The 22645-nt window shown below is 53.2% G+C and overlaps 7 protein-coding genes across 7 annotated transcripts; 3 read left to right on the top strand and 4 right to left on the bottom strand.

Annotated features, from left to right (window-relative positions):
- Positions 1-1071: 1071 nt before the first annotated feature.
- On the bottom strand, positions 1072-1852 carry STEHIDRAFT_114399 (uncharacterized protein; the record flags this gene model as incomplete). The annotated part of the gene is made up of 2 exons (XM_007308556.1): positions 1072-1767; positions 1829-1852. The coding sequence occupies 2 exons, from the start codon at positions 1850-1852 to the stop codon at positions 1072-1074; spliced, it is 720 nt and encodes a 239-aa protein (XP_007308618.1).
- Positions 1853-2982: 1130 nt separating this feature from the next.
- STEHIDRAFT_114398 (uncharacterized protein) lies at positions 2983-4026 on the bottom strand (the record flags this gene model as incomplete). Its single annotated transcript, XM_007308555.1, has 2 exons — positions 2983-3822; positions 3883-4026. The coding sequence occupies 2 exons, from the start codon at positions 4024-4026 to the stop codon at positions 2983-2985; spliced, it is 984 nt and encodes a 327-aa protein (XP_007308617.1).
- Positions 4027-4501: 475 nt separating this feature from the next.
- On the top strand, positions 4502-6978 carry STEHIDRAFT_161033 (DUF974-domain-containing protein; the record flags this gene model as incomplete). Its single annotated transcript, XM_007308554.1, has 4 exons — positions 4502-4549; positions 4619-5125; positions 5361-5771; positions 5830-6978. The coding sequence occupies 4 exons, from the start codon at positions 4502-4504 to the stop codon at positions 6976-6978; spliced, it is 2115 nt and encodes a 704-aa protein (XP_007308616.1).
- Positions 6979-7370: 392 nt separating this feature from the next.
- Positions 7371-9169, bottom strand: STEHIDRAFT_161032 (uncharacterized protein; the record flags this gene model as incomplete). The annotated part of the gene is made up of 4 exons (XM_007308553.1): positions 7371-8081; positions 8404-8933; positions 9005-9074; positions 9140-9169. 4 exons carry the CDS (start codon positions 9167-9169, stop codon positions 7371-7373), a joined length of 1341 nt encoding a protein of 446 aa, XP_007308615.1.
- A 139-nt stretch (positions 9170-9308) lies between these two features.
- STEHIDRAFT_103002 (exonuclease) lies at positions 9309-13709 on the bottom strand. The gene is made up of 16 exons (XM_007308552.1): positions 13541-13709; positions 13422-13480; positions 13033-13330; positions 12894-12980; positions 12550-12810; positions 12395-12458; positions 12127-12291; positions 11843-11921; positions 11548-11711; positions 10849-11447; positions 10721-10778; positions 10485-10654; positions 10216-10395; positions 10046-10148; positions 9920-9985; positions 9309-9853 (listed from the first exon to the last, which is right to left on the bottom strand). Exons 1-16 carry the CDS (start codon positions 13703-13705, stop codon positions 9582-9584), a joined length of 2790 nt encoding a protein of 929 aa, XP_007308614.1. The 5' UTR covers positions 13706-13709; the 3' UTR covers positions 9309-9581.
- A 182-nt stretch (positions 13710-13891) lies between these two features.
- Positions 13892-20268, top strand: STEHIDRAFT_171392 (uncharacterized protein). The gene is made up of 3 exons (XM_007308551.1): positions 13892-14844; positions 15922-17052; positions 17123-20268. The coding sequence occupies exons 1-3, from the start codon at positions 13939-13941 to the stop codon at positions 19547-19549; spliced, it is 4464 nt and encodes a 1487-aa protein (XP_007308613.1). The 5' UTR covers positions 13892-13938; the 3' UTR covers positions 19550-20268.
- A 634-nt stretch (positions 20269-20902) lies between these two features.
- Positions 20903-22586, top strand: STEHIDRAFT_161029 (uncharacterized protein; the record flags this gene model as incomplete). The annotated part of the gene is made up of 3 exons (XM_007308550.1): positions 20903-20909; positions 20971-21750; positions 21940-22586. The coding sequence occupies 3 exons, from the start codon at positions 20903-20905 to the stop codon at positions 22584-22586; spliced, it is 1434 nt and encodes a 477-aa protein (XP_007308612.1).
- Positions 22587-22645: the final 59 nt, after the last annotated feature.

Here is a 22645-nt window from a genome sequence, read left to right as displayed (position 1 = left end):
CTTCTTCCTTCAAATTTCGAGCAGAATTGATGGGTGCCGGCTTGATAAGAAGCGATAAGCCCCGAAGGATCAAAACTGAGATGACTCACTCATGGGGACACAACGCAAATCTTTTCTGAGGTAGCAGATCTAGAAACAAAGATAGGTGGAACTTTGGCCCATTGAACCAACCGAACGCAATTTGTGCCCGGCCACGCAGAAAGGCGTACTTAACACGGAAAAAACATTTCTCGGATGGCGTCAATGATCTTCTGGAGGACGAGGGCTCAGATTGGCCCGATCCAGTCTCGTCTGCGTGCGCTGCAGCAGAGTTCGAATGCCGTGAGCTACGCAGAGCTGAGCGAGAGCGGAGGAGCGCGCGGACGATTCGACGATTCGGGGAGGACTGAGGAAAAGGGACGAAGAAAACGGAAAGGGCGCGAAGGCGAAGTTTTCGCGCCCGCGCTCGACTGGACGGCAGGTGCCGGCGTCGTTGGCACTCCGCTGGCACCGGCACAAGATAAAGCGATCAAAGCTCGAAGGCCCATGATGAAATTCGAAGGCAGAGGCAGACCGCCGGCGAGTACAATTTTGCAAACAGGGGCCCGTCCAGAGCAGGCAAAGAGAGAGAGAAAAGACCATTCTGTCTCTTTGATGCGATCAAAGCCTCGAGTAGCGCTGTCCAGGTTGTCTGGTATGCGAGATGAGATTTCACGACAACGTTCGTTTACGCTGCGGCCGACGACGAAAGCTTGTGTTCCTAACAAGGCCAAATAAGTGCCACTGTGGCAATCCGCTTCAACAGTACAGTAGAAACCTCTCTTTTCCTATCAGAGGAGCAGCAGGCCTGAGGAAGCAGATCACTTTAACATTCTACTACGTATACCTACTTTAATAGAGGTACATAAAAACACATCCGAAACAAGTTCAACAGGCTCTGCACCGCCACATACACGCCACACTATATCGCCCTCCAAACATTACTAGATGTTGGCGGGTTTGAAACACAAGACGCCGAATTGAGTCTCACGAGCAAGCTTCAACAGATGAGGAGCCTCCGGCATAGCGCGATCCAACTCAATCTCGGTGAGATCACCATTGCGAAGGCGCGTAGCGTGCAAAACTATTAGATGCTGATGGCTGTGACTCATCGAGAGGTTGGACGGGGTTAGCAGGAGGATGCGACGGGCTAGTAGCTGGTGGCTTCGGCTTCCTGGGACGCCAGTAAGATGGACTGATTTTGGGGAGAGGCAACATGAGAGGTAGTTTGTTAGGTAACTCGACCTTCAGGGTTGTAAGGATGTCTGGACGTGTTGACAGATACTGCTTGAAGCGCACGAAATCGGGCAAAGCGAAGGTGACGTCCACATTGTGGTCCAAATACTGAAAAACCTCGGCCTCGATATCGATCACTTGTCGCGTGCTGGGTAATGCATCGCTTGGTCGATCGATAGCCTTCCCAAGTGCCTGGATCCAGACCTTGACGAGAAACTTTGCGTCTTCTATGGACATGAGTGCAAGCTTCAAGACAACGAGGGTCAATAGGAAGGAAGCGTCGGGAGTGAAGTGCCATGGAAGGAAGAGTGAGCGTTCTCTGTTTTTGAGACGCGCAAGGATGTAGAGAGTGGTGAACATAACCCCGCGGTCCAGATTGAGGCCTTTAATGCACTTATCCACGAACTTGATGAGCTTCTCTTGGTCATGTTGCGGAAAGGTAAAGTGGCTGAATACCGGGGAAAAATGTGCTATGACCAACTGTGACACCTGCCGGATGTCATCTGGCTCTCTCTGATAACCAGTAAACAAGCATAAATAATAACGCAGGCTGTCGATAAGGATAACGACTCACCCTGAGAATTATGGCGCGTTGCATTATGCACCAATGTAAGGCCGTAAACCTGTGCTGACGAAGAGTTCTTTCGGGCTTCGAGGAGGACCTCAGGAGGACTCGGATTCCCTTAGGACGCAGAGTTGTGGGTTGTGGTGGTTACTTGGAAGGAGACGCTTTATATCCCATCCTCACGAGCATTGTTGACTGCGCCACCAAAACGATGGCTCATTCGGGGAGGTTCAAGGGTGCCGCTTCGGTCGCGGGCGCCTAGGCCCACGTGGGTATACACAAAAGACCGTCTCAGATAGGCAAAAAGCCACCACGCTGGCACAACATCGATCAGCGTGGATCAAGGAAGGATGCGATTTCCCTCTGATTGCCAACCAGAGCAACTTGTTTCATTCGAGACAACGCTCGTAATGCAGGGCTCGGACAGGAACCAGTCGTCAGAGCGGACCGCACTCACCCGTGATTTCGATGTCTTGAGCTCTTTTGAGTCCGTTCTCGTTCGTGGGCTGTGCCAAAGGGGACGGGTGGCACGTCGCAGGTGCCAGCATTCGATCGATGGTACAAACAAGATTGATGATGCAGGGCCCGAGGAGATCGATGAAGAAAAACAAAGCGTTGTCGTTACGAAGCCGGCCCTAGCGGGTAGACCTCTTTGATCAATACACTAAGCCAAATTCGGGGAAGACAACATAGTGATCTTCGTTCAAAGTTCAATGTCTGAAGCTGGAGGGCTGTGCACTTAGTGTCAGATGGTGAGTGTCGGCCTGCGTCAGTCGGACGGTATCGAACAATTATTGAGCAGAGGCTTCGGATCCTAACAAGTACAAACAATGACGCCACTACAGCAGAGAGTTTTCGCTACCCAGATTCTTCCCCTCGACACTATTTCGTGCACGAAGAACTGTTTCAATATTTGAGCGTTTTGTACATGCGATGCTCGTTACATTCCATTAGACTTGCCAGAGGGAGGAACACCGTCGTCGCCTTGTGCACGCATTCCGCGTCCTATAAGTTCGGTGGAAAAGGGAGGGATATATAAAGCAGAGACCATGAATATGCACAGAACTGGGATGTAATAATGCTAGAAATACACGTACTCAACTTCACTATTTACTACACGACCTGAGTCGCTCGATTCATTACCAACGACGAGAGGCGACACGTCAACTTTGATAGATTTTGGTCGGTTCCCAAGGGATGGCAGTGCTCACGATGATGACGTGGGAGCCTGTGCACGAGGAAGAGGAGGAGGAGAATGCAGAGGAAGAGGAAGATGAGGCATATGATGATTCAGGAGAGGGGAGAGACACTGGAAGAGTAGGATGGGAATAGTAGGGGTCTAGAGACAGCGAGTAAAGTAGAATGTGCGGGGCTTGTCTGACAGAAGTGCAAGAGCAGTCGTTGGTGCGATTTGCAGGAGGATTTCTTCGAGGTGGTGACACAGGAAATGGACAGGGTAAGTCGGGAAGCGAAGAGGCGGGAAGGTCCTCAGGGAAGGAGACTTTCAGTAAAGACAGAGTATCTGATTTTAACGCTCGTTTGAATTCTTGGAAGATCGGCAAGGCGAACATGACGTCCAGATTATAGTCCAGATACTGTAAGAGCTCCACCTCTATACAGGTGAGTTCCACAGCTGTATGGGCTGCCTCTGGCCGAAATAGTCCAACTTTTTCGAGGAAGTTGTTGAACATCACGAGCCAGGAACAGTTCTCGTAGGGATTGTCCTCTCGTTGCTTTTCTGCTAGCATGAAGACAACGGCAGTGAAGAGATAGGCGGCGTCCGGGTCCGACTGCCATTCGAAACGAGGCAGATTTCTGAGGCGCCAGAGGAGATATAAGGCGGCAAAGACGGCGGCGCGACCCATACCAGAGCGGACCATGAGATGTTCGACAAGCCCGGAGAGGTTTTCCCATTCGTATGGGATATTCATCGCGCGGAGGGATGCGGAAAAATATTTTGCGACTTTCTCTGCAAGTTCGTGTCGAACGTCTTCTGGTTCTGCCTGAACATCGATATAGCGTAAATAAGATTGAAATACTACAGAAGATGTGAGTAAACCTACTGTGAGTTGCAGTGTTTTGTCCAACAGGGATAGCTCTGCGATGGGTATAGAGTCGACGGAGTCCCCCGCGGCGCATAACTCGCAGTCGAGAGGGCTGTCAGGAGGAGGAGGGATGAAAGGAGAGAAGATTGGTGAAGCAGACATGTCCGGTTAGATAGAGCGAGGAAGATGGTGTCAATCGTATCTCGAACATCCCTTTAAATAGGCCTCTTTGCCGGTTGGTGAGACAAGAACTTGGCAACGCTTTGTCGTTGTTGCATTGTCCTTTCAGCCGCGTCAGGCCACGCGGCAGTTGCTTTCGTGCCAGTGTCACTAATAAACCAGTCATCACGTTGGAACAAAAAAACAAAGCTCAAGGCCCAAGTTTGGAACAAGTAGATCACAGCGAAAATCGGAAAAGATAATCGTTGTAGTCAAGTCGTAGTGCGCGGTTGGCTGGCACGGTGGCACCGGATGAAGAAGCCAATGGCTTGTGATCCTAACACATACAAACAACCCCCACAACGCTTCCGAAAAGGTGTGGCCTGCTCGTAACTAGTACTACCATCTTCGTTCTACGCTGTTCCCTCGCTCTGAAATCGTAACACAAAATTCGCAGGAAAAATCAAATTCTCACAGTATGGACGGCCAGGGACACCTTCTCTCTCTCAAAGTGATGCGGGTCTCCGTGCGTACTCATCTGAATCAAGTCCTTTAATTGACCACGGGTTTGGAGAGCTGAAATTGCTCTTAGTAGCGACCTTCTATTGCAAGTGCCTGGGAACCATTTTACTCAAGCTCTCCTTCCTTCTCAGCGCACTCCACGGCCTCGATACTCTCTTTACAAGGCAAATCACCCCTACCAGGTCATCCGAAGACGCTTCGTGACCTCTACAATGATACCGAACTCCTCACTCTTCCTTCTTCATTTGGGGCTATCCAACTGGGTGAGACCTTCTCGGGGGTTCTAGCGATCAACAACGAGACCGTTGTTGCAGTCGACGGCGTAAACCTCAAGATCGAAATGCAGACGGCCACAAACAAGGTCCTTCTCGCGGAATTGGGAGGTCCAACACAGAGTCTGGTTGCCGGAGATACGCTGGAGACCATTGTGAATCATGAGATTAAGGAGCTGGGTCAGCACGTTTTGGCCTGCACGGTCACCTATCAGCTCCCTCCAGGTGCGCGACCGCCGCAGCCTCCATTCGATGGGCAGAACGGAGATCCCGATGTCCAGACATTCAGGAAATTCTATAAGTTTGCGGTGAGTCTTCGACACTGCTCTTTCATATCTATGCCTTTTTTGTGTGGGCGGATGTACAAGTACGGGCAAGTCTTTGGCCAATAGCAGCTGTGGCACCTCGAGCGAAACCGTCACAGGCATCATATCACTCTGTCCTGTCACCAAGGTGTCCTGCCTAAAACTTCTTTAACCCACTGTCTCGCGTGGCATTCCCCCTTCTATTGTCAAGAAAGGTTCTGATTGGTAGTAATGATAGGTCACAAACCCTCTATCTGTCAAAACTAAAGTCCATACGCCACGTTCTCCCTCCGCTCTCCTCTCTCGAAGTGAACGCGAGAAAGTCTTTCTCGAAGTCCATATCCAGAATCTCACCCAAGAACCCATGTGGTTTGAACGCATGCTCTTCGAGCCCGCTCAAGGCTGGCAAGTCGAAGAGGGAAACGTACTTCCTCCGTCCGATCCGGACGCCACAGAACCAGAGAGTCTATTCACTGGCTCGCAGACGCTTATGCAACCACAGGATATACGACAATATATGTATATCTTAGCGGCTGTGAAATTGCCGACTTTTGCGATCCAGCACACACCTGGAAGCATCATCCCCCTGGGTAGACTTGATATATCCTGGAGGTCATCCTTCGGTGAACCTGGTCGGTTGTTGACCTCAGTACGTTTTACTGCATCAACATAGTTTTTGCCGCACTCTGACCTCTCGTAATCACCAGATGCTCTCTCGCCGTATCCCAGTACCCTCAGTACAATCACCACCCCGCCAGCCAGCGTCTGCTCTCCCACCATATCTCCAACGCGGCACACCCACCACAACTGCCAACTCACCTCTCCCAAGTCACTCGCGCCCCGGGTCCCGGTCCAGTACCCCACCCATTGGCCCAAGTGGCACTCCAGCACCCTATCGTCCCACTTCACCCTTCAAGAACAGGCCCATGTCCGTACCTCCACGCTCTCAGAGTCCCGTAACTACCTTCGGAGCAGCAGGGAACGCTCTTGCACTCCGTGGTATGAGCCCTGGAGCTGGTGACGCTGGGCAGGCTGCATCCACGCTAGGCAGCGACGCAGTGGACGTTGATTTGGTCGTGAGAGAGATTCCGAGGGACGACGTGTTCGTGGAGAAACCCTTCAAGGTCGCTTTCACGCTTTCCTCGGCTGCTCCCGTCCCCGCCGGGAAGGAACGCGTCCTCACCGTCGTTGTACAACACGTCCAACTCCCCATGCTTGCTGCTACTTCGTCCACATCCTCGAACACAAATGCACAGCCTACCGCCACCGAAACCGCGCATACGCCTCGCGTCCAAGCTCTTACAATTACCTCACCATCCACAACCTCCACCCCCCTCAGCCGCCAGACATCCATCTCGATGCTCAGCTCGAACGAACGTACACTCGTCGGTTCACCAATCGAACAAACCTCTCCTCTCCCCGAACGTCCCGTCTCCACTACACTCCCGCAGCCCGTACCTGCGCCACAAGACGAGGAGAAATACGGTAAATCAGCATATGTCAGATACCTCGGTCCTTCGGCCATATTCCTCCCTCCTCTTCGGTTGTCTGCGCCAGTACCTGTGCGTGAACCCGGAGTGGGTGTCGAAGGAGGTGGAGAAGGTGAAGGTGAGGTAAACAAGGATGGCCTTGGCGTTGGTAAGAGGGTGGAAGGTTCATGGGACTTTGAGTTGGAGTATTTGCCCAGGAAGGCTGGGTTCTGGAACGTTGGGGGTCTGCGGGTGGTGCTCGTCGGGGATCGATACGAGGATCAGGATAATGTGGGTAATGGAGAGGAAAGAAAGATCGAGACGGTGAGGGTGTTGAAGGAGTGGGATGTTGTAGGTGAGGTATGGGTGAAGTCACTCCAGGAGTGAAATGTCGCCCAATATTGTGGTTGTATGGTTGAATGTGTCCGCGTTGTCGCCTTGGCTTTCATCGTATGGTTTTTCGTCGCATGCTTCTGTATCCGAAAATTTCATGGAGTGTGTGGCACCAGCATCGTGTTCATTCATCGGCTATGACAAGGACATTTAGAAACTTTGTCCTGAAGAAAACAGCGACTACAAAGTATCGGCTTATGGAACAGTTATATCAGCCAATGTAAAGGTAGCCGTGCAAGTACATTCAGGCGCACGAAGTCCATCTATAACGGCCATGGGGTAAACCTGACACGAGAAACTCAAGGATAGGGACCAAGACGACGGGAAACATTCTTTGACGAGCATTCGCAAATCCAACATCATGACTCGAAAATTGCTCTACTAGGTTAATGATCTAACTCCGTCACTTCGCGTCCGTCCGCATGCTCTACCCGAATGCCATATTCGCTCAGACGACGCAACGCGCCGACGAACCTATGAGGAGGAACCCCGTTCTCTTGTGCGAACAAGTCCTCCGGGGAGTCTTCCAATAACTCCTGGTCCAGGTCATCACTCGCGAATCGTATCCCCTCTGATTCTGTCGTCCCGGCGGAGAATGGAGGAAGCATTGTGGCATGGCCCTGCGGGGTCTTTTGATCAAACATACGGACGACGCGGATGGAAGTACGTCTGATCTCTGGTGTGGCGAGCCAACAAATGATCCTCCTCAGGTCTGTCCGAGCGTATAAGGGATAATGGCCGTACCAAGCACCCAAATGCGTGACAGTTGTAGGGATACTGCGAATGATGTCTAGCCGTCTCTCGTTCAGGACGGTAGGCTCGCCGAGCCCGTCAAGCATGTTCTGTAACGCAAGAACGAGGCGCGATAGACGTGGGCAATGTTGACCAAGGGTCTGCAATGACGATGCAAAGCTCGGATATTGTGGTTCAAGTGGTGATATGCTGCCCGTAAGGTAGATGGTCGTGAGGAGTGGGCCCTGAAGGCGAATAAACCGACTGGTCGTACTTGTTCCAAATCTGAGGATATCGCCGGACACAATAGCCGTGGTAAGCGATGGAAAAGGTGGTGGTTGAGCAGTGGCGGAATGCAGGTCGCACTGGCAAGGTTCAGATATAATTTGAAGAACGAGGTATGCATTTGACTGCAAGGTCTCGGGCGGGTGAGATGTCGCGTCGCATAACCAACAATACGGGCCAAATGCGATTCCCACGGGCAAGTTGACCGTCTGTACATATGCGCGGAAAAAATTGAAAGAAGTCGCGGGGGCGCATGCCCAGGGCCGGGGGGAAGGATTCAGATAGTGTCCGGGTCTGGTCGAGGCGACGCAACGACCCTCCGCAGAAAGAGCTGACCGTCTCCCAAAATTCGAGGGTAGGCTGTATTTTCCGTCGTGCTTGCAAACTCTGGCGCGAACTCACAGGATTGTCCACGGACCAGGAGATCTCGAGAATTTTGAGCTGTGGTAGATGCTCAAATAGTCTCTCCACCTGCGCCAGGAAGTTTACTGAACCTCCATGACGCCACGGCACGTCCGTTATGGCAAGATCTAGGCGACGAACCAGGCTCCCGAGGGGCCAGGGCGAAGAGAATGGGTGTGATTTCAGTTCCTGGGGACGGGCTAGCTTGTGGATGAGAGCATCCAAGTGACGGTAACTACGGATATGGAGATGCCGGTACAGTCTTGCGATGAAGATGTCATGCCATCGTTTGGAGACGAGCGTGAGCTGAAGGCCGAATGCGATCGATGTCCTCACGTCTCGACGAACGGAATCGAGCTGCGTATCCGAATACATGGGCCTAGAGGGTCCGTAGGGGAGAGAGGCTTGGAATGGATCTTCGGATGCGATATCCAGAACGCCAGGGACGAAGGTGGCGAAACCGAAGACATGGAGCCATAGCTCGTTCGGCATATCAACACTTGTTCCGCCAGACGTGAGAGCACCGCAGACTATGATCGTCAGTAGTGTCGAACACTTGATCAGTAGCGGTTGATGTGAGAAAGACATGAAAACTTCTCACCTTTCGCCCTTGGGATGCTCTCAACCAGGCGAATGCCGTATACCGTCCTCGGCGACACAGTCTCGGTCTGCTATGTCAATGCGGAGCAATGTCAGTTCAGTCCTACCACATCGTATACGGAAGGGAGAAACTCACAATATCTTCTGATGTCACGCCCTCTGACATCGTCGACATGGGCCTCGAAAACCCCTCGACCTGCTCTGTAAGGTGCAAAATACTATGCCGTTACATTGAATCAGCAGACAAGTTTCGAAACTGTAGGCTTGTTATGAGCCCAACTTACTTTCCTTGGATATAAGTACTTCGGGTGCAGATGGTAGGAAAACACAAGTAAGGATGTAGTCACCAGAAAGAAAATAACAGCCCCGGAACTGCCCGTCAGTGACTTATAAGACGTCGTGAATTGCCTCCAGGCAAATCGGGGAGCGGGCCCCAAGCCTAAGGGGGTTTCGCCGCCACTCTACCTTGCTATCGTCGTCATCCTGCACTATGCTATGAGTCACGGTCTTACATTGCGCAGCACACAGACGACTGTCATTCTGAGATCCCTGGCTCCTCTACAACGTTATCAACTCACTCAACCGCCCTTCTTCAAAACCGCCTTCAACTCCGCATTCCTCTTCTCCAACTTCCTCACACTCTCCTGTGCCGCCTGCATCTTCTCCAACAAATGCGTCGCCCTTTGTTTTGTCGGACTCGGACCAGCCAAAAGGTTCCAGCTGCCCTGGTCGAACGAAGCGATCTCTTTGAGCGCGATGAGCTCGGATTCGCAGGATTTGACGATGGTTTCGGCGGCTTCGACGAGCTTGGTGTTGAATGCTAGGTCTTGGGTCGCTTGGAAGATCGGGTCTATGGAGAATGAGGTGAGATTTGAATTCGTGGGCGGTGAATTAGATTATAAGGAAAGAGAGTTACCTGAGACGAGGCGCTCGAAGACGTAGTGGTACACGGGCTTTCCAGGACGGATGACAGACGGTCGTTCTGCCACACATTTTAGTTGACGGATCAGTAGAGGGTGTGATGGGACGTTGGATGACTTACCGTTATGCGTCCCAATAGTGATCAACTCCGCCTGCTCCATTGCCCTCAACGCTGCCTCATCGCCCTTGAACGGGAAGTTCACCAGCACATCATGATACGGAACCTACACATACGTACCAAATGCCCTTAGTCAACAACTCCACGTGTTGAAGGTGAACAAAAAGACGCACCTCGTTGGCACCAGACAACGCCTTCAACACCGCCCAAGCTTGCTCCCTCGTCCAGGGCAAAGCCTTCGCATCCTCCATATCGTCCCCGAACGCGTTCTTTCGGAGTTCGCTCACACCACGACGGACGATATCATCTACTGCGTCCACCACCCGTTGGCCGCCGCGGACTTTGTGAATCAACTGAGGGAAATTAATGTCAGTAAAGCCCAATATGGGGTAATGGAACATGTTGAAGATAGTATATCGGGGAAACAGAGAAGGGAACGCACACTAGCAAGATCACTAGCCCGCCCACCCAGCCTCTCAACGTACGCCGTCTCCTTCTCCGAGAAATCGGCATCGATACCAGACTCGTGTAACCGCTGCTTGACGAACTGGAGAGCGCTGGCGGAGTCAGCGTCGTAGAGGGCGATACTATTGAGTGGCTTAGAGGGGAGTGCTATTTGTGTTGAAAAACGAGCGATGAGTTCATAAATCATATGACAGTGAGGCAGTGGGACCGGACCTTTTGCGAGACGTTTGGAGTTTTCGCGGTTGTCGGAGAGTACGACGACATGGGCGATCTAGGATAGTGTACGTGTCGTGCATCCCAGTCAGTCGCCTTCCAATGGTATAAATTGATAAGCAACGCACCTGGTTATCGACCAACCCCGCCGCCCACTGGCCCAGCACATCCAACACATCATCCCTCTTCCCCGCATTATAATTTTTCAACACCACAATCGGCAGCGCCTTCACAGCATGCACATCGTCCTCGTTCCTGCTCGCCTCGCCGCTCCCGCCCTCTTCAGCTTTGTCGTCCTTGGCAGGCTCGCTGGAGGATTCGGAGGACGAGTTGTACCCGACCCACTCCCTCACCTTGGACACGGTGCCGGTAGGTATCCCAGTCGCAACTCTATAAACGTCCTGTCCACTCCTCCTCACACCCTCCAACACCCCCTCAGCCTTCTCCACCTCCTCTCCCTTCTCCGTCGTCTCTTCAACCTTCTCCTTCACCTCCCGTTCCAGCTTCTCCTTGCCCACAGCACCGTCCACATTCTCATTAGTCGCGCCAAACCAACCCTTCACTCGGCCGACCAATCCTCCTTTCGCCGCGCTATCTTTGTTCCGAGTGTTGCGTTTCGATTGTTCTTCGAAGGATTTACGGTTGGAGGCTTGCAGGGACGTGAGCGCCGTACCCGTGATCTCGAGGATATTTTTCGTTTGGTCCGTCAGGGAGGTCGAGAAGCCGGCTACAACAACACGTCCACATTCGCACGCCCATCAGCCCAAACCAAACCATAATGGGTCGCAGAATGAGGCAAAGGCTGGGGAAGAAACAGGAAAACGCACCCTTCTGCCCAATCAACCCCACACTCGCCAAATCCACCAAATGGTTGATATCATTCAAGAAGCTGAACACGGGCCAATAGCCCGTCTGCTCCGCGAGCGAGGCGATCATCTGGGTGTCGGAGTTCGCTTTGAGGAGTTCGGAGACGTCGATGACGAGTGCTGATCTGTGTCGTCCGAGGTATTTTCAGAGGGAGATTGTAGTGAGCACAGTCGTGAGAGGGTTTGATGTGAGCACAGCGCGTGGATGAATGAATGAATGGATTTGAGAGTGAGAGTGAGTGAAATGGTTACTTACCGTTCGACGTCTTTCAATACGCGGCCTAGCATCCTGGATTTACCGCTCCCCTGTGGTCCATGAACGAACGCCACCGTCGCTATTCATCGCCAACCCAGACAAACAAGGATCGTCAGTTGCACAGTCACGACCTCGACCATGGGCCAAGAACCAAAACAGGGGCCAAGAACCAAAACAGGGGCCAAGAACCAAAACAGGGGCCAAGAACCAAAACAGAGGCCAAGAACCAAAACAGGGGCCAAGAACCAAGACAGGGAACAGGGGACAGGAAAAGAACCACCCACTAGGCAAATCATTCAAATAATTCCTCAACGCCACCTCCGCGTCCTTCCTCGTCTGCCAACTCCCCTCCGCGTCCGCGTCTTCTAATTTCGTGGTACTGCTGCTGTTATCGCCGAGTGAGAATCGGGTGAGGGCGGTGGCGCGGAGCCATTGGTAGGCTTTGAACTCTACGAAAGAAAAAACAGGTGGAGTTGGAAACGTGAGTATGACTGAAGGGGGAGAGGGTTTGGAGGTTGAGGGAAAAGGGAAAAAGGAAAAAGGAAGACGTACCGCGATAATCGAGCCAGTCGCCGACTTTGGCTTCGACGAAGAACGCACGGATCGGGTCGAATATCTACACCATTCCCATTCCATCTAATAAGCACGCACATCCACATCCCCATCCCAAACTCTCCAACGAAAAACAATCATAAAATAAAACGTACCGTGTAAGTGATCGTCCCAATCAAAAAGAAAAACACAGGTCCCATAATCTTCGGATGGCTCGTAATCCAGTCTCTCACCACATGCGCCTGCACGGGCGGCTGAAACACCGTTCGTAGTCGAGTTTGACCGGCGTTGATCCCGTGGGCGACGTTGCGGGCGATTACGGCGGAGGTGGGTTTGGAGAAGGAGATGGTGGAGGAGCGGAGGGAGGTTCCGGGGAGGGGGGAGGGGGATGAGAGGTCGACTATGCGGCCGTAGGGCTGTTTGGTTGGTTGGGTGTGTGTTAGATGGGAGGTGGGATGAAAGAATGGGAGGGTGGGTGAGAGGGTGGGTTGGGACGTACGCGGAAGATGTTGTAGAGGGCTTCTTCTTGGACGTCTGGACCTTCGAATATCACTCGGAGAAGCGGTGATGCGAACCTATACATATCCTACATATTCTGTCAACTCTAGGCATCATAGACTCTGTGAAGGAGGACGTACCTCACGCCATGGACTACCTCTCACAACCCACAAGCTTCCCCTCTTGAAGACACCCAACGAATTCGGTATCCCACCATTCTTGCTCACATGCTCTCTCAGATCCTCCTCTATCCTCCTCAGCGTACTCTCGACTTGTCCGTCCGGTCCAGAATACTCGAACTTGACGAACACGCCACCGTCTTTGACTTGTGGAGAAAGGGAGAGAGGCCGGAAGTCGTGTGTTTGAGCGTCGGACAGAAGACGTTTTAGCGAAGAGAGGAGTTCATCTTGTCGGAAGAGGGACCAGTAGTAACGGACACTACAGTCAAAGATCCAATCTAACAGTTAGTACGTCGGGACGGGTAGGTGGCACACGACTCTTGCTCGCCACAGCGAACGAGAAGACTCACTCCCAGCGAGCAAAGGTGATGGGGAATACAGAGTCAACGAAGAGCCACGCTTCTCTTCTCTATCCAAAGGTACAAATGTCAGCCTGCGTGTTCAAAATGAATAACAACCAAAGACATACGCTCGAATTCGGTATTGGTTCTTTCGAACTCGACGCTACTGGGGTAACCTCTGTAACGTTGTCTTGGCTGTACTTTCTCACCACAAGTACCCTGCCAGTACGGACTGGTCTTCTGGCCACTACTGAAGCCGTTGACCTCAGAAGAGAAGGCGTAGAGCGCAACATAGCATGGGGAACAGAACAAGGAGCACTTCGAATTCGGTTTTGGCCTTGTTACTGCATCGAGGAAGAAGGACGTCATCGGACGCGTGTGGCGAACCCTAACCCGAGGCTCACAGGCGATATATCAAACGGGAGATGATCTGAGGACGCGTTGTTCCTTCCGGCTCTTCCCCTCAGCCACCCTCAGCCACGAGCCACAAACACCGTCTCCAGCAGCCCGCCACAGAGCCACTCCGATGCAGCCCCCCCGTTCTCCTCGTCAGAGTCAGCGCCAGAACCAGCCGACGCGCAAGCAGCTCCCCTACGTCCGTCCTCGAAAGCTTGCACGCGAGGAGTCGGTTCTGTCTACGATCAAGAACATCTTCAATGACCCCATGGGCTGGTTCAGTAATGGCGACAGTGTCGACAGTCGCGATGAGCAGAACGATGTCAGCGGAAAGCGTAGGCGTGTCGGGGAGCAGCCACCTCCGTCAGGCATGAACAACGCGGACGACGACGACAACCACCGCATGAAGCGCGTCAGGAGGGACAGTCCGCCACCCCAGCCTCAGCAAGGATACAACGACCCACCATCCACGCTCTTTCTTCGTCCTGCTTCTTCTCTTCCTTTTCCTCTTCATCCCATCTCAGACAACCCAAAGCGCCGTACCGTTTCTCCTCAGGCTTCCGTCTCCAATAACCTTTACTCCTTGGGCGCCGCCCCCCGTGCTCAGACTCGCCCACCGAATAACGTCTACAACCGTCTGGTGGCTCAGGACCCTCCTCGCCGTCCTCAGTACCCCTTCCACGATCCTTCACACATACCGTTGCCCGTCTCTCGTGAAGGCTCTGTAGACCACTCCTCTCCCGGACCGACCAGCCCTCCCTCGTCCCAATCCACCTTCTCCCAATCCCAGCAGGGCCGCGCTTTCCACATCCGCCATCACGATGCACTCTTACCGACCGACCAAAGCTACCAAAGCTTCGGCCCTGAACCCAAGAGAAAGTCGCAAGAAAGGACCTTGCCGGGGGAGCGCCAGACAGGTTTCGTCAAGCGTCCACGGTTGGAAGATCTGCAGGAGCAGGGCACCGAAACCTCGAAGCCGGCGACTGAAGGAGAACAGGAAGTGACACTAGGCAGTCTGGCCGAGACGAAGAAAGGGGTATGTATTATTTACTCCTCCTTTTTTTCTCCATTATCTTTCTTTTCTCGCTTTCCCATCCTCTTCGTCGCTGTCCGCTCCGCGCGAGCATCGGGATGCGCAGGGGCCCTTGTCCTTTATCACCTTAGCACATGGACATCGAGAAAACTTGATGCTTCCATGTGGGCCCGATGGGCTTTACAGACTGATGTATGATCTAGATCGCGCGATACGACGGAAGTCGAGTGGTTTATTCTGTGCATTTTCACCATCGGTCTACCAGTCTATGTCTCTTCACGACGCGTCTTGCTTTGTTGCTGCCCTTTTCACTCCCCCGTGCCCCCCTCTTCTCCTAAGATGCATTCGCTTTTTCTTATCGAGGGTGTGGCCTGTCATACACGCACCTCATTCCCCGTTTTCGGGATTCTCAACGGTTGAATTGTTTTTTAGAGGAAGAGAGGGGAAGAGAGGGCAGCGCAAGTTTCCTTGTGTCGAGAGCGAACTGTTCGCGTTTGTTCCATATATGGTTACACATTACGTAATTATCGCGTGGTGTTGCATGAGCGAGCACGGCTTGCGCCGAGTTCCCGGAACATAATAGTCGCGTAGATGACCATCACACGTGTAAATGTAGAAGCCCGGGTTGGGGCGCGTATCCTTGTCAATTCAGTTGGCGGCCAGCTGGTCGGGCATGAGCTCTTCAGCGCTTCTTGGCTGGCTTAGCTCTGCCGTCGTCTGTGATGTCCTTTGCCGTTATCTTGTGAGACCTGAATGGGGATGTACGCATGGTCATATAGCACAATGTCGACGGGTGAACTTTGGCGTCACCATGATTTTCCCCTTCGTGCTGTCAGCCACATAGGACAGGCTCATGCCGGGTTGCGTTCATACGGCTCAGAACACCACACACAAAGAGCTTGCATTCGATAAATCCCCCAAGTGTGTTTATTGCACACAAAAATCGTTATCACATTCTGAAATATTTTCACCCTATCTTCATGCTTCCTACTTCTCTCTTTTCCAAATCACAATAATCAACCTTCATCTCAAACACAATACTGATCATCCACATCCACATTCAATCTCCTTTTTTCCCAGCCCACCGCCGCCCCCCACAGCCGAAAACTCCTCCGCCTCCCCTCCGATGCCAGTATCGGTTCCACCGCCTCCACCACCACCATCGGCCCCTACGACCCAAACTTCAAACCGAACGACCTGCTCAAAATCCCACTCACGTCCTCTCTCAGCTCCGCATCCGTCTCGGGCCAGCCCTCCTCCTCCGGTTCTGGTTCTGGTGCTGGTACTGCAAAGGCCACGGCACAGGTGCGCGCGATGGATCTGTTCATGACGAGGGGTAGAGCGAAGAATCTGGACTATTTGTTGACCTCCGCGCCGGAAATAAAAGTTCCGGAGAAGAAGAATAAGCCGAAATTGGGGATGAGGGATAAAGAGGAACGGAAGAAAGTGAAGGTTGAGATTATCCGGGAGGTGAAGGAGCGGGCGAAGGAGCGCGAAGACGAAGAATTGGGGAAAGAGCTGGAGAAGAGTCCGAGTAAAGCGGGAGGGATGATGAAGGAGAAACCGTATGCGTATGCGGGGCATAGTAGGTCGATGAAGAAGTTGTTGGGGAAGAGGAAATTAGAGGAGGCGGAGGAGGCGGCGGCGGCGAAAGAGGCGGGGCGGGTGGCGGAGGAGGCGGAGAGGGCTGCGTTGGAGGCGGAGCGTGTTGCGTTGGCGGCCGAGCGCGAGAATGGGACGGCGGCGGAGGTGAGGGAGGAGGAAGAGGATGATAGGATGGATTCGACGGAGGACGATAATACACCCCAGCCCCTTCATCAACAACTCTACCAACCTCCAACGAGTTTCACCCCGACCTATACACCCATGAATACGGACGAGCACGATCAAGATTCATACATGATGTCCGCGTCCGACGAGCCCTTTGGGTCGTTCGATCCTTCTGGAGTACGTCTCTCCTCTTCCGGAAGGATCGGAAGACCGAAAAGAGATAGGCCTGGGAAGGTCACGATAAGAAGGGAGGCGGTATCAACTGGAGCAGGAGGAAGTGGCTCCGGGGACCAGAGAGGATTGACGGGCCCGGTACGGTCGGGTGCAAACAAGTTTTCGGCGAAGTTTGAGGAGGAAGAGGAGGAAGGTGCCGAGAAAGCTGGACAAGAGAAGATACAGCCGAGGTATGAGGCTCCGAGTGGATTCAGTTTCGCTAAGCCGGTATGTCAACGTTCACATCTTCTCACTTCGAAACGCATATTGACCTGATCCGCGTTATTGGGCTACTCAGTCTGCCCAGGCTGCGCCCTCTCCTGAGCCCACTATCGAGCAACAGGCGGCTATCATGGTCGCCGGAGCCAGCGAAGCACCTATCTCCTCTCTTCCCTTCTCACTCACCAAGCCCGGCACCGTTCCACGTCCTTCCGTCGCCTCCGCCGCTCCAATTCCCACCACCGCGCCAGCATTCACGTTCACGACGCCCAAAACCTCTGACAATTCCACCGGTACGAACGGGGGCATTCCGAACTTCTTCGCAGGTGCTAAGATCTTCCAAAAGACGGGTGTGGCGCCTCCTACGACGACGACACCTCCTCCTCCCACTGAGAAGAAGAAAGACGCGGAGGAGGGCAAGACTGCGCCGTTTTCGTTCGCTCCGCTTTCGACTTCTATTCCTACGGGTGGAACGGGAACAACGTCGGGAGGGCTGTTTGGTGCCGGCTCGTCATCGTCGACTTCGTCGGGAGGATTGTTCGGCGTACCCGCTCCAGCTGCGACAAATGGTGCTTCGGAGTCATCCAAACCGGCGGAGAAGCCTGTTACTCCTGTTAGTGGGTTCTCGTTCGGTGCTCCTTCTACCTCCACCACTACTCCGGCTTCTTCCCCTCCCATTGCCAACGCCACACCTGCGCCGTTCACTTTCGGCACCGTTTCGAAGCCGACTGAGAAGAAGGACGAAGAGAAGAAGGCGGAGCAGCCGAAGAGTTTGTTCGGTGGATCGGGGACGACGGGTGGATTTACTGGATTTGGAGCACCGGCACCGGCGGCGTCTGCTTCGACCACTGCTGCACCGGCTGGGGAAACTAAACCTGCTGCGACGACAAGTACTCCTTCGCTTGGATCTTCGTTCAGTTTCAGCCTGCCTGCCACCGCCACACCGTCCACTACTACTCCCGCCACTACCCCAGCTGCTCCGGCACCGGAGGCCCCAAAACCACTCTTTGGGACTAGGTCGTCATCATTCTCGTTCGGCCAGCCTGCTGCTACCACCACCACCTCGACAACTACCCCGAATACCGCGGAAGCACCAAAGGATGTCGCTGCGAAGCCTCCGAACTTGTTCTCGTTCGGTGCCCCCCCTGCGACGCCACCTCCTACGAACGGGGACGCCAAACCGGTAAGCACTGGGTTCACGTTCAATGTGCCTGCACCTGGTGCTTCAACCACGACTGGGACTACGCCGTTCACGTTCGGTGCGACGACTTCTGCGCCTGCTACTGCTAAGCCATTCGTATTCGGAGTGGCACCCACTGCTCCGACTACGGCTGCTGCTGCGACCACTACCCCAACCACGGCCAATACGACGAATGGAAGGCCTACAACACCGCCGGGAGGCAATAACGGGGACGAGATGAGGATGGAGGAGAGTCCGGTTGGGATGACAGGCGGTGCTGCGTTGAGACCTACGGGCTTACAACTCCAAGTCCCGGGATCTACTGGGCCGTTTGGGTCTACGTCAGCAGGGACGGGCTCTGGGTTTGCGTTCGGAGCTTCGACAGCGACGACACCGACGAGTGGGGGTGGATTCTCATTCGGCGCGAAGCCTAGTGATGGTGGTGCTACCCCTACGGCGGCGGCGCCATTCTCATTTGGCGCGAAGCCGGCTGATGGTGGTGCGACACCTACCACTGCGTCGCCGTTTGGGTTCGGTCAGCAGAGTCAGCCGCCGAGCGCAGGTGTGGGTGCGAGTGGGGGATTCTCGTTCTCGGTGACGAAGCCTACTGAGAGCACGCCGACTGCTACGACCTCTCCGTTCTCTTTTGGAGCGGCGAAACCCGCTGATAGTGCGTCGACAAGTGCTACCAATACCAACCCTTTCGCGTTCGGACAGACTCAACAGCCGCAACAAGACGCCAACAGACCTCCGTCGTCTGGTTTCAGCTTTGGTTCACAACCCCAGACATCGTCCAGGCCGGCGTCTTCAGGGTTTTCATTCGGAGCTCCGCAAAACGGTGCGGCTAACGACCCCACGAGACCCGTTTCAGCAGGCTTTGGTGGTGGGTTTGGATCGACGACTAATGGGGCTACGAACGGCTCGTCGTTCCCATTCGGCGCGCCTGCTCAGCCTACGCCTTCTCTACCCGGAACCAACCCATTCGGACAGTCCTCTGCGCCTGCTAGTCCTGCGTTCGGTCAAGCTCCTGGGTTCTCTTTCAACGGAACTTCGACCACGAATAACATGACGAACGGTGCACCACCCGCGGCTGGAGGTGGCTTTTCGTTTGGAGCGAGTCAGCCTACAACGCCTGCTGCCGCCCCTGGAACCGGGTTTACGTTTGGAGCTGGAACAGTATCTTCGCCTTCATCGACGTTTGCGCAGCTCCCGTCGGCGGGAGGCGTGCCAGGAGCAGGTGGGGGTGTGGTATTCACGATGGGGGCGCCGCCGCCAGCAGCGAGACCGATGAGGAAATTGCCTAATAGGAGAGGTGGGAAGCGATGAAGAGTTTTTATTTGGCGTGGGTGCTGAGGTCCTTCGTATGTTTATTTTCTCTGGCTTGGACTTCTGGGGTGCTTTTGTTCATGGATTTCTTTTTCTCTTTTGGTTTATCAGGGGTTTGTGATTGTGCCTGTCTTCGTCGTTATGCTTTACTCAAGGTCTGCCGCTACGGTGTCAAACGTTATGTTCTTTCCGTTCCTCTTCTCTTCGCTCTCCTATGCCGATTCACTCCACTTTGGATTATCTTCATGAGAGACCACACAATTTACTCGCGATTCATGTTACATGGACCGCGCACGTAGTTTCCTTTACACATTACACAAATTCATTCAGTCATACGGTCAATTAGGGCTCCTCATTCATATGCTTCTTCTTCGTATGGCTTCATCCTCTTCACACAAGCACTCGAATAACCCACGTCACGGACATTGGCCGCTCTGGCTCTGGTCTTCCCTGTTCACAAAAATGTAGTTGCGTGGCCTTTCTGCCTCTAAAAACTCCATACGCGTTACTCGGTACATATTTTACATACTCACTTACATATTCACGTTTGCGCAACTTAGGTTCTTCTTTCAAGTCAAATGCAATTCAAGCTGTACCTCTCCGTTCATAAAATATTTTTTCTGTCCATCCATCGATCCATTCATCCGGCCATTCATATCTTTTTTTCATTCATCCCTTGGTTCTTCCTCCCACACATCTTATCATTCGCCTGTCGACATCCACATACATCATTCAATTTCCACTCGTGTCTCGTCCTTTGCTCCTGCCTTGTTTTGGAATCGTCTTTCTTTCTTTCTTTCTTTCTTTTGATTTTTGGTTGTGCTTGTTACTTTGTAGTCGCAGATGATTTTTTCTTTCTCCTTCCCAATGTAATAAAATGAGACGAATGCATCCGTCTGGAATTTTCTCGATATGTCGAGGGCCGAGGCGAGGAAGGCAGATGAACATGAACTTAGTCGGGATCTTCCGGACATGTTCGGGTGTTTGTGGGAACCGGACTCTGTGCTCTTTCCCACTCTTTCAGTCCTTCATCGACGTCGACCCACTGCGACTTCCTTTGTTATCTCTTACAAGGGCGTGTATCTTTTTCGTCCTGCAGCTCTACCTTCTGACCATTCTTTGCTACGACTGCGAGTGTGAGTGTCGCGCCAGTCACATCGGAAACCCGTAAGCAAACCAACGCTACGTTAGACTCAGACTCGGAGTGCGTCTAAGCCGTACGCTACAGAAGATACTCAGGAACAACAAAGTAGTGTGTAGCTACATCACGCTACACAAGGGCTTAATTGCAACAACTAAGGTCCATCGAGTCCTCTCAGAGACAACATCGTTGAACGGTGAAGATAGCAAATTATGGAAGGTCAGCGACTTGCAAGCTCTGACTTCCATTTCTTGCCCTGACTTAACGATTTCGCATACAGACTGTGATTCTTCCCCGAGAACGAGCGTATTCGCCGACTTTCCGAATGAGCTATGGTTGCGCGTCTTCGATTTCGCCACCCTCGTCCCAGGAGCTTTGAACTTCGAGTACGATGACCCATTCCAACCATCTGCCGCCTACGAAAACACTCCTTTGAACTTCGGCCCGAATCGGAGATCTGCCAGAAGGTCAGCGTTTTCCGCCCATCCAAACGTACCTCGGAACAGCAACTTGACTCGGAAACCCACCGTGAGGACGGCAAACGCAGTTGGCTTACAGATCATGCTCGTCTGCAAACGCTGGCGTGAGCTATTCGGAACACGATTGTACCGGCACCTACATATCCAAAGTTGTCGCCACTTGGACGATCTCGCTCACAAGCTAGCACTTCCACCTCAGGACTCGGTCCCGGGGTCAAATTCGCGATCTCTGGGATCGTTCGTCTCACGCTTGGACCTCGTCATGAAAGACCTACCATGGCCTGGAGAAGAATGGGAAGATGTGCTGTCCGGCATAGAGAAACTATTCGAGCACCTCCCAAATCTCAAAATCCTCGAGATTTCCATGCGTTGGGAGATAATTCCGGACCCGTTCAATGATGATCATCCGTCACATTGGATGCGTCGTCCGCTCGAATTTTGGGAGAGAATCGGTTCTACCTGCGGACACACATTGCGTCGATTCGAATGCATCCCCGGAAGGTCCAACATCTTTCGACTGGACAACGTCGATGCCCGCGATTTCTTTCGGATATTTCCACACATACGAACGATTGGACCCGGTATGGACATCTGGAGGACAGTATCTTGTTGGATCTGCGGCGTGACGTCCAGTCCACTGGCACTCTCTTTACAATCATGCCCGTGTCTTACTCGGGCGCGCAGCGGCGGGCCCTGCCAATGCGATTCACACCTCTCCATGCGCACTCCATCACGGCCACCTTGTCCATCCTTGACGACCGCTTATATAGCAGACGGTGACATCTCATTGGCCGAACCGAAGACCAGACGCTTTCTTGAACTGCAGGGCCCCCTGATCACGACCGTCTATCTCACCGGTAGCATAGTCCTGTCTGCCCGGGACCCTCCCTTATCTTCCCTTCAGGTGCTCGGCCAGTACTGTCCGCTCCTTTCACGCCTTATTATAACCACTGGAGACACGTTCACCTTACTCTACGAACCCGACGCCTTGAATTATAATCGGCTCTGTATTATCCGCCATTTTCCAACGACCGTCACGCATCTTGCCATACGGTACGACGAGCCCCAGGGCAGGATAGAACTCGGGCAGGTCGTGTGTTGGCTCGCCGCTCCCGAAATCCAGAGCACGTCCATTCGGCTCGTGCGGCTCTTAAAGAACGAGGTCGAGGATTATCGAACCGTCATCGGGCTCGATGGACTGCCAATCTCCTCCCCACCGGAGCCGTGGCCTGAGGAGATCTCACCCGAAGAACTCGACTCTGACGAGAAGTTGTTCGCAGATTCGCCGGAGGACTTGTTTGCGAGGGTGAGAGGGGTTCCTCGTCGTAGATTCGTCGGGGCGTTGCGTCGTCTGAGAGCGTTTGGCATTCGAGTGGAGCATGCGGACGGACGCGAGGTGGAAGAGCTGGACTATTGATATATGTGATGTACTTATTCGAGGCTTTGTGATATTCCCGCATTGTGGTTGATCGAATG

The sequence above is a fragment of the Stereum hirsutum genome, assembly GCF_000264905.1.
Source record: "Stereum hirsutum FP-91666 SS1 unplaced genomic scaffold STEHIscaffold_15, whole genome shotgun sequence".
Lineage (NCBI taxonomy): Eukaryota > Fungi > Basidiomycota > Agaricomycetes > Russulales > Stereaceae > Stereum > Stereum hirsutum.
This window is presented reverse-complemented; position numbering and strand designations above follow the sequence as displayed.

What these genes read in the sequence shown, in the direction of transcription:
- STEHIDRAFT_103002 (XM_007308552.1), bottom strand. Translation starts at nt 13,705, where the DNA reads ATGTTGCGCTCTACGCCTTCTCTTCTGAGGTCAACGGCTTCAGTAGTG. An exon ending in TTGGGACGATCACTTACACG is followed by an intron (nt 12,459 to 12,549) that starts GTACGTTTTATT and finishes GGAATGGTGTAG; the next exon opens with ATATTCGACCCGATCCGTGC. An exon ending in CGTTGTCTGGTGCCAACGAG is followed by an intron (nt 10,149 to 10,215) that starts GTGCGTCTTTTT and finishes ACGTATGTGTAG; the next exon opens with GTTCCGTATCATGATGTGCT.
- STEHIDRAFT_171392 (XM_007308551.1), top strand. Translation starts at nt 13,939, where the DNA reads ATGCAGCCCCCCCGTTCTCCTCGTCAGAGTCAGCGCCAGAACCAGCCG. An exon ending in TGGCCGAGACGAAGAAAGGG is followed by an intron (nt 14,845 to 15,921) that starts GTATGTATTATT and finishes CTTTTTTCCCAG; the next exon opens with CCCACCGCCGCCCCCCACAG. An exon ending in GATTCAGTTTCGCTAAGCCG is followed by an intron (nt 17,053 to 17,122) that starts GTATGTCAACGT and finishes TGGGCTACTCAG; the next exon opens with TCTGCCCAGGCTGCGCCCTC.